This window comes from Tenrec ecaudatus, chromosome 14 (genome assembly GCF_050624435.1).
Source record: "Tenrec ecaudatus isolate mTenEca1 chromosome 14, mTenEca1.hap1, whole genome shotgun sequence".
In the NCBI taxonomy this organism is placed as follows: domain Eukaryota; kingdom Metazoa; phylum Chordata; class Mammalia; order Afrosoricida; family Tenrecidae; genus Tenrec; species Tenrec ecaudatus.
Genome location: NC_134543.1, coordinates 45,184,464 through 45,200,209, shown reverse-complemented (window position 1 = coordinate 45,200,209; position 15,746 = coordinate 45,184,464). Strand labels below are relative to the sequence as shown.

Here is a 15,746-nt window from a genome sequence, read left to right as displayed (position 1 = left end):
AGACCTTTACTTCAGAATCATTCCTAACTTGTCATTGGGTCTTACTACCTAATTACTGTCAGACATAAATAATAAAAGACTCTGTTAATGACAATAGTGGCATGTGATTGTCTATTCCGCTGCCAAAGGAAACCTCAAATTGTGCTACATTTGTGATTTTATGATCTTTCAAATTCAAATGTGGGACAGTGATTTTTAAAATCTCATAAAACCATTAGCAGAAAGTGCTCATTTGTATGAAGATCAAATGTCTACAAGCAAGCATATAAAGATCAAATTAGCATTGGAAATTGCCAGACCTTTGATTCTCTGAAATTATAGAAATTATTCAGCGGAATAAAGATGAGATGTTTCCACTGTTCCATATGAACAAGGACCGAGCTTTTTAAAGTAATACCTTTCACAACCAATTCAAAAGGTTTTAATTGACAAGTTGTTATGCAATTCAAGATTTATTTGGATCTGCAAAGTCACTTATCCTGTTAAAATAAACAGTTGTTTTATTCAGCCAGTTATGCGGTCAATTTGCTATAGTCGGTAGTCATATGTCTTCTCAAATATTTTCATACTCCAGATAGCTTTACCCATAAATAATTGATTATAATACCTATGTTTAACCTTTGTCTAGGAATATAAAGAGATAAATGGAAATGAGGTCTTATTTCAGTGTAAATGTTTATTTAATTTTCTTAGTCTCTTGTGGTTTCAATGTCCATTATTTCTTTTATAGACACATAACACCAGATCATAAAGTAACTTTAAAGTGAGAAAAGATGAACAAAAATGGTCTGTTTGCAGTTCTTCTTAGGGCTTTTACTGTAAACATCTTTGACTAAATATCATCTAGAAGGTGTTAACATCAAGCAGTTCTTTCTTTAAGAATTACTCTGGACAAAGGCTTCAGTTTGGCAAGTCACCAATGGTTATTAGATTACAGCCATCCAGGAAATAACTCAATGGCTGGTCAAGTCCATGAGCTATACCGAAAAAAAATAGTAACACTTTAAAAATGATATGTTCATATAATATAAAGAAACTGTATGTTAGCTTTTCCCCAGTGTCTCTTACTGGATAAGGAAGATACAACTGATTTATAGCAATATATATTGATAATCTCTAATCTCTTGCTAATTAATCAACTAACTGGCATCTACTAATGACAGAGGAAAACTGAAACTTCTGAGAATCTAACCTTTTGATGTTTAATGTTGATGTTATTGACAACACAATCAATTGAAACACTGCAAATAAATTGATATGTTAAAGGTTTTTACCCACTGCTTCCAATCGATTCTGACTCTTTGGCCCAGGATAGTCGCTCCTTAGGGTTTCTGAGGGTGTGAATCTTTGGCTCCCAAGAAGTAGCTGGTGGCTTAGCAGCCCAATACTTAATACAGTGTGCCGTCAGGGCTCTTTGCTAATCATTACTAGATAAATGAAAATACCTTTTAAATCTGGACTCCAATATTTCTTAAGCAAGCAGTTTAGGACCATTGAAGGAAAGGCCATCTGGCGACAGAAAAGCGCACTGCAGACACCATGTTCCATGAACTCCATGCCACGGAGCAGCCCTGGGACAAGAAGCATGAGCCAAAACCAAATTTAAATTTTTCTAGTTTTTAAAAATTCAAATGAAATGGAGGAATTATTGTACCACTACATTTTTAAGCCAGAGCATAAAGGATGTTCTCATGCCAGCTTGTAACCAATATAAAAACGATTAGCATGGAATCTTGCAGGTATTTTCCCTCCTTCCATACCGTTTTTGAAATTCAACATGGAATTGACACCGTATCTCAGTGTAGGGTGGCCACATTCCACATATTCAATTGCCACACATGGCCAGTGGCTACCATGTTGGGCAGAGCGCGCCCAGGCAATCCAATAAAAGCTGCGGTTACGTTGGGCTGCCTTGTAGCTAAATTAATTGATCTCTCTACCCCTCTGCCCACTTTTTCCAGGTTTCTCCCTTTCTCTCCTTTCAATTTTACTATTTCGTAAATAAACGTCGCTTCCCGAATATTTTGGAACACTGAAACGACACTCCAAAGCTTGTCTGCGAACGATTATGAGGAGGCCGTGGTGGCCATCAGTAATAGCCGGCTGGCCTGTCCCCTCTCTGCTCTCCGCGGCTGAGGCTGCAGTGCTCAGGCTACCAGTGGGGAGGCGACTAGTTCGGGGGTGGGCTGCGGGGGAGCGGGGTCGACGGGCACTTGTGACATCACAGCGCTATTCTTCTGGGGCTCAAAGCTGGCGATGCTCCGGACCACCAGGCCGCGAGGCTCAAAGCTGTTCAAGGGCAGTGGCCAGGAACGAGGGGAGACAAGGGAAAGGCGGAGGTCGCGTCAGCAGGCCCTCGCGCATCGCGGCCCGGCCGGCCCGCAGATCCCAGGGAGAGGGCAACGCCCAACAAAAGCACCGGCGCACGGCCTCGAGTCCATGCCGGCCCTCGGGAGGGAGGGGCGAGGATGCGCAGGAGCGAAAAGCCCACCAGGGTCTTCCGGGTGGACCCCTGACAGTGCTGATTGGCTGGAGCTGCTGCCACGTGACCCAACCCGCCGGGCCGCCGTTTCCCCGCCCCTCCACCCCCACCCCACTGCAGTGGGGGGGGGGGCGCGCGGAAGCGGTTTCCTAGGCAACGGCGGAGGGCAGCGTGTACACACCGGGCCCCGAGGCTAGCGAAGGTCGCTGTCTGGTGCTGCAAGACCCGTCTTGGAAGTTCTGAGTGGGATCTGACGGGGTTCCAATTGGCCGGCAATCCCTCCTCTCTGGAATAGGGTGAGTGTCTGTCACCAGTCGGCCAACCCTAGGCCCTAGCGTTTCGTACTGTTCCTCATGTGGTGGTGACACCCCACCCCCCCGCAACCATTAAATTATTTTCGTCGCTACGTCATAACTGCCATTTTGCTACGGTTATGATTCGGGCGACCCTTGTGAAAGGGTCGTTCGACACCCCACCCCCACGGGCCTAGACCCACAGGTTGAGAAGGGCTGCCCTAGGGGGTCTTTGTGCCCTCCTCCTTCCTCCCTGTGAGGTCAGGGAGGAGGAGGTGAAGTCACATTGAGGTCAAGGGATCCCTGAAATGGTGCATTGGAAATAATCATCATCATCATCATGAGAGGCAGTGGCGTGAGGCCCGCAGGGGGGTGACTAGAGCAAAGCTTAAGAGGAGGAGGAAAGGGCCGGAGACTCACAAGCATCGGTTGCCATCTTTATGGAACAGGGAAAGATCTTCAGCTCAAGCACCCGGATGTTCGGGAATCTACCTAGCACTGCTCACCTGGAGCGGGAAGGGCGTGAATTTAACCATCGGTGGTTATGAACTTCCAGTGTGCTGAAAGGAACTTTGATTTTCTTTGTAAGTAACAGACACAGGATTTTATTTATGGGGTTTTTGTTCCCAATAAGTTTAAATTCTTGAGGGGTACAGCGTCACACGGATTCTGCGCCCAATAGCCTTAGCAGGCCCATTGCTCCGGAATTTGGCCCGAAACATGCCACTGATTCTATGGGCACGAACTCTGGTTTCGTTTGGTTTGGCGCCAGAAGTCACGGTGTTGTTCTCTGCTTTGTGCATAGAAGCACATCTCTTACCTAAGTAGCATTCCGTTTCATCTCGGGCATAAACACCGTCCACTTTAGAAGAGGCCGTTTGTAGCCAGCGAAAATGGTCTGAGGCCACAACCTTCCAGACATACCTGCTGTTTAGAAGCCCTCTTCCCAGCAGGCCTCCACAGGCTTCAGGATGGCTACAAAAGGACATTTCTCAGCATGACTCTCACCCAACCTTTTTGGTAGACAGAAGCAAGCATGATTATACTTTGATTGTATAAAACAACTCTCTTGATATGCCATATAGGAACCTATGACATGACCATTCAAATAAAACTGTTGTTGAACGCTTCACATGTGCCAGACACTGCGATCAGCTAATAGTCCCTCTCTCCATGAGCATGTAGCCTAGTGTGGGGCAAAGACCTGCAAACATCACAACACACGGTGACTGGTGGCGACTCTAACTGAAGTCAGTCAAGGGAAGAGAATGAATACTCTGTTACCAAAGATAGGAAAAGTCTTCACAGGGAAGAACCTTGAATTAAATCCTGAGAGATGTGTGTTGTATGCCATAAAGTTGGTGGGGGGAGATACTTCCAGGAGGAAAAACATCTGTCAAAGTACGGTTTTCCAGCCCATTCAGAGAACTGATTGTGGCCCAACAAGGCTGGTCTGAGGAGGTGAAGGGATTTTTCCTGAGCTTGAGAGGTGAGCGGGAGTCAGAGCATGGAGTTTCTGAGCAGTTTCCAAAGGAAGTAGTAGTGTGAGTGGATGTATCTTCCAGGAGGCTGGCTGTCAGCAGTGCAATAGTGCACGGAAAACACTGGCGGGAGGTGAAATTACAGACAGGGCATCCAGTGAAGGTGGCATGGGAGCGTCTGAGCCAAGGCAGAGGTCATTGGGATTGAGAAGAACATATTTGCTAACTGTTTAAGAGAGGTAGGTGCATAAGGACTGAGAGTGTGAATGTGAAGGAAACAGTGAAAGACTGAGAATAAGTCCCAGGTTTCTCACTCAGATGATGAGAATGGTGGTGGTGTTTATTAAGCGAAAACTTACATTAAGAGGAGGTTTTTATATAGAAAACAAAGTTCATTTGGGCATACTGAATTTGGGGTGCCTGTGATACATTCAAATGGAGCTTTCCGTGTGAGCAGTTGGATTTGTTGCACAAAAGAGGAAGGTGAAGATTAGGCATTTTCCACCAAGAAGGAAGCAATTGATCTGAAAAGTTGGTTTGAAAATAAACAAATAAAACACAAGGGAAAGGAGACAAGTTAAAGACGAAAATACCACGTTAGGGTCAAAGAAAGACAAGATCTGAGACATGAGCTGTGACTTAAGCAATTGGAAGGTTATGGTTGACCTGGGTAAGAAAGTGACTAGTGGCCTGAGGTGCCCCAGTCAGAGTGCAGTAGGTTGAGTAGTAGATGGAGGTAGTGAACTGTTAGTAATGACTCTAGCCAGAAGTTGTGTGTGTGTGTGTGTGTGTATGTGTGTGTGAAGATGTCTAAAAACATCTATGCATAGAAGAATATAAGGTAGGAAGGACTTTTTACACTCAGGAAAGATCTAGCATATACAAAGAGGAAAGAGAGCCTAAAGGAAAGAAGGAAATAAGTGAGAAAGGGGGGGAATTTGATAGGAATGCTCTGAAATTGTCTAGCGCATATTGTGTAGCACAGAAAGAGACATTCATTTTGGACAAGAGAAAGAATACTCCTGCTAAGAAGAGGGGAGGGAAAGAAAGATTTATGGGAAAAGGAAATTAATGGTACCACTTTCTGATGGTACCACTTTCTCTGTGAAGCCGGGAAAAGGTCTCCTGCAGAGAGACAGGCGTGAACTTGAGAGGAAGGGTGAAAGTTGATGATGGGCACTACTGTGGTGTCAATCCCAGATTTGTATCTTTACTCCTCCTCTCCAGGAGAGAAAGTGGGCAGAAGAACAAAGAGGTCCAGCTGAAGTGGGCGGCCATCTTCACCTCCATGCTGCTCATATGAAACGTTCAGCAGCGCTCCAGCATAGAGGAGGGAGGTGATGGCATTGACCCAAGATTTGCAATTTGAAAGATGAGAGTTAAGAAGCTCCTGGTGACTTCTGGTTCCTCGGTGGAGGCACTCGAGAAGAGTTGGAACACTTAAGGGCCTTTTCCAAAGGGCAGCAGGGCTGTTACAGGCTGGCCAATAGGCTGCTCATCTTTTGATCGAAGTGGAAACAATAGCCAGGAGCCTTCGGTACACTTGTGACTGTGAAAAGCACAGCAGTCTCCTGAGTACCAGGAAAGTCCAGGCTTGCCAAATTTCACATGTATTGATGCAAATTATAAGATTTAGGAGTTTTTCAATTAAATTTTGTTTGGTTAATTAACTAATGAATTAGAACTTTTTTTTTTGTAAACAAAGGTGCTGAGAAAGAAAATAGAAACTGAGATGAGAGGTAAGGTTGGCTATTCGGATATGCATATTTCTCTAATGAAAAAATAAACCTCCTTCATAGAGAACTAGACTTTTCTCAGGCGCCCTGGTGGTGCAGTGATTAATGTACTCAGCTGTAAACTAAAAGGTTGGAGGTTTGAATCCATCAACTGTACTTTGGGAGAAAGATATGGTAGTCGACTTCTGTAAAGCCTTGGGAACCCTCGGGAACAGCTCTACTCTGTTCTATGGGTTCTATGTGTTGGAATCAACTTGATGGGAGTGGATTTGGTTGTCAGGTGAGGGGTGGGAAGCTGGCAATGGGTTATTGAAAAACAAATAGATTCACAAGATATACTGCATTCTAAATGCTTTATGTTATCAGACTAAAACTGTAAATTCTGTATTTTTAAATATCATTGTGTCTTGAAAGAAATAATGAAAATACTAAAAATAATTTAAAAATTAGAGTAAATTGTTTTGGAGTTATTTAGGCATCAGTCCATTCATATAGTCTAGAACAAGGAGAGCATTCCTGAATGCATTTTAATAAACACTTAGTACCAAGTAAATTATTTTGCTAATTCCTGAAGAATTTTCTCTTTGAGCTCTAATTCCACGTAGAGAACTTTATTCATTTTTGGAGACCATAGTGTCATAAGGATAAACTGAAGCTTGTTCACAATAGAGAAACAAGGGCATCTAGTGATAGAGTTAGAAGACATGAACTAGGAGTTGGGTAAATGGGAAGTCTAGAGATGACTGCTTTCTTCAAGTATCAAAGAAGGCCGATCTGTATGGAAGAGAAATTGCACTTGTTTGATTTCAACCAAAGAGATAATGGAGGATTTATGAAGGCAGAATTAAATTCAAAATAAAAACTAACTTTCAAATGGAGAACTTGAGATGGAATAGGTAGTTGTGGCGATGTACAGTGTGACGATGTCAAGCAACGCTTGGGCTGTTGTTGTTGTTAGGTGCCATGGAGTTAGTTCTGACACAGCAACCATGTGCACAACAGAACGAACCATTGCTCAGTCTTGCACCATGCTCACAATTGTTCCTCGGCCTGAGCCCATGGTGACAACCACTGTGTCAATCCATCTCGTTGGAACTTTCCTCTTTTTTTCGCTGCCCTTTCACTTTATCAAGCATGATGTCCTACTCCAGGGACTGGACTCTCCTGACAACTATGTGAGACAAAGCCTTGCCATCCTTGCCTCTAAACTCTGGTTGCACTTCTTCCAAGACAGATGGATTTGTCCTTTTAGCAGTCCATCATATTTTCAATATTTTCCCCCAGCACCACAATTCAAATGCATCAGTTCTTAATCTTTCTTATTGAATGTCCAACTTTCACATTCCTATGAGTCAGTAGAAAATACCATGTCTTGGATCAGTGTGGAGGTTACATAATTTCAGGTCAAATTGAAGATATAAAAATATAAAATGAATATCTAAAAGTGGAGTCTAGCCTGCCAATCAGGTCACAGCCTGGTGGTGCCTTCTTGTGGGTGTGACCTTCTCATAGGATGGATCCTGGGAACCTTTCCCCTCTCTCTGCTTCACCTTTCTGAGACCTGCCAGAGCCCTGTGATGCTTCCACCACCATTGGATCCACAAGACTTTTCACTCACTGGCCTGTGATCTTCCTGCATTTTGCATCATTGCATGTGGCTGTGTGAGTCTTACGAGGGATATATGGATTTGAGTTGCACTGAGCTAGGCTGTTTTCTCCATGTATAATTACCGCTTGATATGAAGCTCTTTCTTAAACATAGATGAGTATCCCTGGATTTGCTTCTCTAGTCAACCCGACCTAACACAGTCAGGCACACCTCAGTCCTCAAAGAACCAACCTTGGTTTCCAGTACTCTACAGAGGTCTTGTGCAGCAGACTTTTCTAAGACAGTGCATCTTTTGATCTCTTGACTGCTGCTTCCATGAGAATTGATTGTGGTCCAAGCAAGACAAAATTCTTGACAACTTCAATCTTTTCTCCATTTTTCATGATGTTACCCATTGGTCCAGGGTGAAGATTTGGGTCTTCTTGACATTGAGTTGTAATCCATACAGAAGGTTATAATCTTTGATCTTCATCAACAAATGCTTCAAGTCCTCCTCACTTTCAGCAAGCAAGGTTGTGGCACCTGCATATAGCCATTTGTTAATAAGACTTCCTCCGATCTTTCTTTTGCTTTTGTATATTTTTATTTATTTATTTTAAAAATCATTTTATTGGGGGCTCGTACAACTCTTAACACAATCCATACATCCATCCATCGTGTCAAGCACATTTGTACATATGTTGCCATCATTATTCTCAAAACATTTTCTTTCTACTTGAGCCCTTGGTATCAGCTCCTCGTTTTTTTTCCCTCCCTCCCTGCTCCCCCTCCCCATGAACCCTTGATAATTTATAAATTATTATTATTTTGTCATATCTTAAACCATCCAACGTCTCCCTTCACCCACTTTTTCGCTGTCCGTCCCCCAGGGAGGGAGGTTATATATAGATCCTTGTAATCTGTTCCCCCTTTCTCCCTCACCTTCTTTCTACTCTCCTGGTATCCCTACTCTCACCACTGGTCCTGAGGGGTTCATCTGTCCTGGATTCCCCGTGTTTCCAGTTCCTATATGTTCCAGTGTACATCCTCTGGTCCAGCCAGATTTGTAAGGTAGACTTGGGATCATGACAGTGCTTGGGAGGAAGCATTCAAGAACTAGAGGAAAATTGTATGTTTCATCATTGCTATACTGCACCCTGACTGGTTCATCTCCTCCCTGCAGCCCTTCTGCAAGGGGATGTCCAATTTCCCACAGATGGGCCCTGGGTCCCCACTCTGCATTTCTCCTCATTCACAATGCTATGATTTTTTTTTTTTGTCTTTGAAGCCTGATCCCGGATCCCTTTGATGCCTTATGATCTCATAGGCAGGTGTGCTTCTTCCATGTGGGTTTTGCTGTTTCTCAATTAGATGGCCACTTGTTTATCTTCCAGCCCATAGGACCCCAGATTCTATATCTTTTGACAGCCAGGCACCGTCAGCTTTCTTAACCGCATTTGCTTATGCACCTGCTTTGTCTTCAGCGATCATGTCGGGGTAGGCTGGTGTTCTTCTTCCATGTGGGTTTTGTTGTTTCTCAGCTTAATGGCCACTTGTTTATCTTCAGGCCTTTAAGACTTCAGATGCTATATCTTTTGGTAGCCGGGCACCATCAGCTTTATTCACCACATTTGCTTGTGCACCCATTGTCTTCAGCCCGTGCCAGGAAGGTGAGCATCTCAAACTGCCGAATTGTTAGAACAAAGTGGTCTTGTGTTGAGGGAGTACTTGAGCATTGGCCCACTGTCCATCTGTTTCCTTAATATTAAACCTATAAATATGTGTACATAGATCTATTTCCCCCCTTGTCATATATAAATATTTTTACATTTGTATTTCCCTATATTTAAATCTGTATAACTACCCTTTGCCTCCTAGTTCTTTCCTTTATTTCATAATACTTTCCTCTTGTCCCACTATCATGTTCAGCCTTCATTTAGGTTTTAGGAATTCCTCTCGGTTATATTTCCCTTGATCCAGCCCTGCCAGACCTCTTACACCCTCCTTGCCACTGATTTTGGATCACTTGTTGTTCCCTTGTCCCTGGGTTTGTTAAAACTCACGTCCTTTCCCCTGCATCCCCTTCTCCCATGTCCCCCGGAGCTGTCATCCCATTGTTCTCTCTTCCAGCTTGTTTATCCCACCTATCCCTTCCAGGTAAACATACTATGTACCATCACAAGACTGAGTACAAGGAAGCAACAATAGAAAGTAAAACAATACCTACAACAACAACACACAAAAAAGCTATAAATAGTTCAGGGTCTATTTGTTGTCCTTCACAAGTGCTTTCCAGTTGAATCTGATGGGGTGTCATGCTCTGGTCCCACATCTATCCCTGGGAACTTCATTGTTCTGCTATCCCCACCCCCCACCCCCGCTCTGCTGCATGCCCCCAGAGACTGACTTCGGGGTAATGAGCTCTCAGCAGACACAATTCCTGCCGTGTGTGTCTCTAATGTTGTCCCCAGTGGTGCTATGGGTTAATGAGGAAAGCTGTGTCCTGTGGTGAGGCCAGCCCTGTGGTTGTCTCTGTGCATTGCTGCTCTGAGCAGAAACATCGTCCTCAGGGCTTGGTGAGCCAGGATACGCTTCACTCTTTTTTTTTCTCATTCCCTTTTCCCCCTCGTTGGCTCCTGTGTGCTTTGATTAGACAAGTCCCTCTTCTTGAATTGTAGCTTCAGTGCTACCCTCGCTCCAGTCTTGATGCTACATTCTTAACATTTGCCATCTTCTCTAATGATTTGCTCAGCCTACAGATTGAAAAATTATGGTGAAAGGATACAACCTCCAAATTTTACTTGCATGTGATTTTAAACCATGAAGAATTCCTTTGTTCTGTTTACACAGCTGCCTCTTGATCCATGTACAAATCCTGGAGGAGCACAATGAAGTGTTAAGGAATTCCCATTCATTCTAAGGTTATCTATAGTTTGTTATAGCCTTGGCATAGTCATTAAAGCACAAATAAACATCTTTCTGGCATTTTCTGCTCTGAGTCAGGATCCATCTGAAATCAGCAATGATATCTTTTATTCTACTCCATTTTTTATATCTGGCCTGAACCCTGGCAGCTCCCTGTCAATGTACTGCTGCAACCATTATTGGTTCTCTTCAGCAAAATCTTCCTTGCATGTGACATCAGTGATATTGTTTTATAATTTGAGCATTCTGGTGGGTTGTCTTTCTTTGGAATTGGTACAAACATAGATCTCTTCTAGTCAGTTGGAAAAGTATCTGTCTTCCGAATTTCTTGGCATAAATGAGTAAGTGCTTCCAGTCTTAAATCAGCCTGATGAAGTATTTCATTTGGTATTCCATCAATTCCTGGAGTCTTGTTTTTTGGCTAATATTTTAAGTGAAGCTTAAAGTCTATTTCTACTTAGAATGATATGACTCTAGTGTTTCTTTTAATTTTTCTTAACAGATACATTATTATGACCATTGTTTTTAATGGAAGATGATTGAAGGTGAAAACCTAACTAAAGAAGAAATACTGAAAGAACTGGTGAGCCTAAGTTAAGTTTCTTTCAGCTACGTTTTTGATGACTTTAAATGGAACATTTTTGTGCTTCTTGAGATCAACTCAATCTTCTGACTTTTGAGCGCATAGTCATGTATGTAGTATAATTTTCTAGTCAGAGCATAAAAATACCATGACTTTAATTGACTATTTATAATTTTACCAGTGAAAGTAATTTTAGAATAGAAACTAACCCAATTTCTGCTTCTTACAAAACAGTGTTTATGCAATGGTTTATCTTACGAGATGCTCGAACAAGAAGGATCAGAAACTACAAAACTGGAAATGTTTTTCTCAGGATATCCTCGTATCGTTGGATTATCATTATTTTGTAATCTAACAAGTCTCACGATTATAGCTCAAGATATAAAAGAAATTTCAGGGTTAGAGACTTGCGTACTACTTAAAGAACTTTGGATTGCTGAATGCTTCATAGAGGTGGGTGTAAACATAAGACCGTAGATGAAAATTTGTATCCTGAATTATTTGGCATGGTTCAAATCAGACGAAGGGGCAGAAGCTAGAAATGAATTTATGTGAAGAAAAATAGAAATGAAGGACCCAAACATAAACATATCTTATTTTGTATTAAAAAAAAACCCACCCAGTATTGCGTGGTAGGAGTCCCTGGGTGGTATACACAGGTAAATACTGGACTGCAATTCCAATCTAATCCAGAAGCACCTTCTGACGCACCTTTTCGTGGGAGGGGTCTTAAATAAGCTTTTATTTTTCTTTTCCTGTATTTCAGCTCCGCGCTGGCCTCTTTCCCGAGCCGAGGCCTCTGCATTGATCTCCTGTTTGTAGTAGGGGCGCCTTCCGTATGTTCAGCCTTAGGTACAACATTTTAGCCATAATCTGGATTCCTTCTGATATACTCCTGGGAGGGCTCTTAAATAAACTTTTGTTGGTACTTTCCTTTTTTCCCAGAATCTTTTGCATATATTTTAAGAATTAAAATATTTGATGCTGTCTTCAGCTAATATTTGCCTAGGAAATTATTGTTGTTGCTGTTAGGGGTCATTGAGTCTGCTCTGACCCATAGTGAGCCTGTGCACAACAGAATGAAACAGTGCCCGGTCTTGTCCCGGCCTCACAATTGTTCCTACTCGCGAGCCCATTGCTGCAGTCACTGTGTCAGTTCATCTTGTCTAGGGCCTTCCTCTTTTTTCTGCTGCCCCTCCACTTTACCAAATCTGATGCCCTTCTCCAGGGACAATATGTCCAAAGTATCTAAGAGTCTTTCCATCCTTGCCTCTAAGGAGCACTCTGGCTGTACTTCTTCCATGACAGATTGATTTGTCCTTTTAGCAGTTCACAGTACTTTCAATATTTGTCTCCAGCACCACAATTCAAATACATCTATTCTTCTAGTCTTCCTAATTCGGTGTCCTACTTTCACATGCATATTATGCAATGGAGAATACCATGGCTTGGGTCAGGCACAGCTTACAAAGTAACATCCTTGTTTTTCAATAGTCTAAAGACTAGGTCTTGTGCAGCAGATTTACCGAATGCAATACATCTTTTGATCTCTTGACCTGCTGCTTCCCTGAGCATTGATGGCAGATCAAAGACAAAATCCTTGACAACTTCAACCTTTTCTCTGTTACCATGATGTGCCCTACTTGGCCAGTTGTGAGGATTTGGGTCTTCCTCGCATGGGTTGTCATCCATAATGAAGGCTACAATTTTTTATCTTCATCAGCAAGTGCTTCAAATTCTCTTCACTTTAAGCAAGCAAAGTTGTGTCATTTGTTGATAAGTGTTCCTCCAATCCTGATGTCACATTTTTTCTTCATATAAATCCATCTTCCTTGATTATTTAAGTGTATAGATTGAATAAGTATGGTGACAGGAAACAAACCTGATGCAAACCTTTCCTGCAGTATTCCCTTGGGGTTTTTTCCCCACAAATACTTCTTGATCCGTGTACAAGTTCCTCGTGAGCGCAATGAAGTGTTTTGGAATTCCCATCTTCTCATGGGTGCACATAGTTTATTATGATGCACACAGTCTAATGCCTTTGCATAGTTAATACAAGTAAACATCTTTCTGGTATTCTCTGCTTTCAGTCAAGATCCATCTGACATGAGCAGTGATGTCCCTTGTTCCATATCCTCCTCTGAAGCAGGCCTGTCAATGTACTGCTACCACTGTTGTTGAATGATCTTCAGCAAAATTTTATTTGCATGTAATATCACTAACATTGTTCCATAGTTTTACATTCTGTTGGATCATCTTTCTTTGGATTGGGCATAAATATGGATCTCTTCCAGTCAGTTGGCCAAGTAACTGTCTTCCAAATTTGCTGGCATAGGTGAGTGAGTGCTTCCAGTTCTTCATCAGCTTGTTGAAACATTTAAATTAATATTCTGTTAATTCCTGGAGACTTGTTTTTGGTTAATACTTTCACTGTAGCTTGAACTTCCTTTAGCACCATTGTTCTTTGCTCATATGATACCTCCTGAAGATAGTAGTATGTTGACTATTTCTTTTTGGTACAGTGACTCTGTATATTCTTTCCATCTTTTATTTTAATCATTTTATTGGGGGCTTGTACAACTCTTATCACAATCCATACATACATCCATTGTGTGTCAAGCACATTTGTACATTTGTTGCCATCATCATTCTCAAAACATTTGCTTTCTACTTGAGCCCTTGGTATCAGCTCCTCATCTTTCCCCTCCCTCCCCATCACCTCCTCCTTCATGAACCCTTGATAATTTATAAATTATTATATTTTGTCATACCTTACACTGCCCAATGTCTCCCTTCACCCACTTTTATACTGTCCACTCCCCAAGGAGGAGGTTATATGTAGATCATTGTAATTGGTCCCCCCTTTCTACTCCACCTTCCCTGCACCCTCCCAGTATCGCCACTCTCAGCACTGGTCCTGAAATGATCATCTGTCCTGGATTCCCTGTGTTTCCAGTTCCCATGTGTACCAGTGTACATCCTCTGACCCAGCCAGATTTGCACGGTAGAATTGGGATCCATCTTCTTTTGATGCTTTCTGCATCATTCAATATTTCCCCATAGATTCTTTCAAGATTGCAACTCAAGGGTTGAATTTTTATTTGAATTCTTTCAGTTTAAGATATGCTGAGTGTATTCTTTCTTTTTGGTTTTCTAATTCTAGGTCTTTGCACATTTCATTTTAATATTTTGCTTTGTCTTCTCAAGCTACCCTTTGAAAATTTTTATTCAACTCTCTGACTTCATCAGTTCTTCCATTTTCTTTTGCCATTCTGTGAGTAAAAGCACGTTTTAGAGTCTCTTCTGGCATCCACTTGACATTTTCTTTCTTTCCTGTGTTCTTAATGACCTTTTGCTTTATTTATGAATAATATTCTGGATGTCCTGACATGACTCATTAGATCTTGTATCATTAATGTTCAATGCAGAAAATAGCTCATGAGTTGTTCAAGTGAGATAGACTCAGGTCATAGAGCTCAGGTTCTCATGGACTTGTTTTAATTTCTTTCTGCTTTATCCTGACTATAAGAACAATTGATGGTCTGTTCCACAGATAGCACCCGGCCACGTGTTAGCTGCCAATATTGAAATTCTCCAGCGTCTCTTCCCACAGATATAGTGAATTTGATTTCGGTGTATTCCATCTGGAGAAGACCATATGTATAGTAGCCTTTTGTGTTGTTGATAAAAGGTATTTGCTATTAACAAGTCATTGATAATGTAAAATTTTATCATTTGATCTCCAGCTTCATTTCTATCACCAAATCCATATTTTCCAACTACTGTTCCTTCCTCTTTGTTTCCAACTTTTGCATTTCAATCACCAATAATTATCAATGCTTCTTGATTTCATGTTTGGTCAATTTTTGAATAAAATCATTGGTTGAATTCTTCAGTTCTTCACTAGCTTTTGTGGTTGGTGCATAAATTTGAATAATTGTTTTGATTGAATTTCCTTGAAAGCAGATAGATATGTTCCAATCACAGATGGCATTGTACTTCATGATTGATTTTGCAATGTCTTTTTTGACAATGAATGCCACCCCATTCCTCTAAACTGTGATAGTAAATTATAAGATAATAAATCATATGATTTTCTGATTCAAAATGGCTAATACCAGTCCATTTCAGGTCAGTAATGCCTAGGATATCAATCTTTATGTGTTCCATTTCATTTTGACCACTTCCAATTTTCCTAACTTCACCCTTCACACATTCCAAGTTCAGATCATGCAATGCACTGGCGTTCAGTTAAAATTTTTCCACAACTTCACACTTACTAGTTTTTTCTTTTCATTTTATTTCATAATTGTCATTCTACTGGTTGTGACAATGATGTTTCATTATTGCTTTGATTCACCTTTTTCTAATGCGTAAGGATGTTGAATATTTCAAGTGCTTGTAAGCGATTTGCTCTCTTTTCGGGGCTAATGTCTGTTCAAGTCCTTTTGTCATCCCTTTTTTTGGGGGGGTTATTTTTGTTTTTTGTTTTTGTTTTTTAAACATTTTATTAGGGGCTCATACAGCTCTTATCACAGTCCACACATATACATACATCAATTGTATAAAGCACATCCGTACATTCTTTGCCCTAATCACTCTCAAAGCTTTTGCTCTCCACTTAAGCCCTCTGCATCAGGTCCTCTTTATTTTTTCCC

At 41.6% G+C, this 15,746-nt stretch overlaps 2 protein-coding genes and 1 pseudogene across 4 annotated transcripts in view; 1 reads left to right on the top strand and 2 right to left on the bottom strand.

Moving 5' to 3' along the window:
- RTN1 (reticulon 1) overlaps positions 1-15,746 on the bottom strand; it is a 412,417-nt gene that overhangs the window by 253,889 nt on the left and 142,782 nt on the right. The gene's annotated exons all lie outside the window — the stretch shown is intronic.
- LRRC9 (leucine rich repeat containing 9) overlaps positions 2,662-15,746 on the top strand; it is a 134,180-nt gene continuing 121,095 nt past the window's right edge. The window contains exons 1-3 of the mRNA XM_075531829.1: positions 2,662-2,778; positions 11,008-11,088; positions 11,323-11,541. Of these exons, the coding sequence (XP_075387944.1) occupies positions 11,041-11,088; positions 11,323-11,541 (267 nt within the window). The 5' untranslated portion in view covers positions 2,662-2,778; positions 11,008-11,040. The remainder of the gene's footprint in view (positions 2,779-11,007; positions 11,089-11,322; positions 11,542-15,746) is intronic.
- Positions 3,411-3,697, bottom strand: LOC142426457 (large ribosomal subunit protein eL33 pseudogene; annotated as a pseudogene).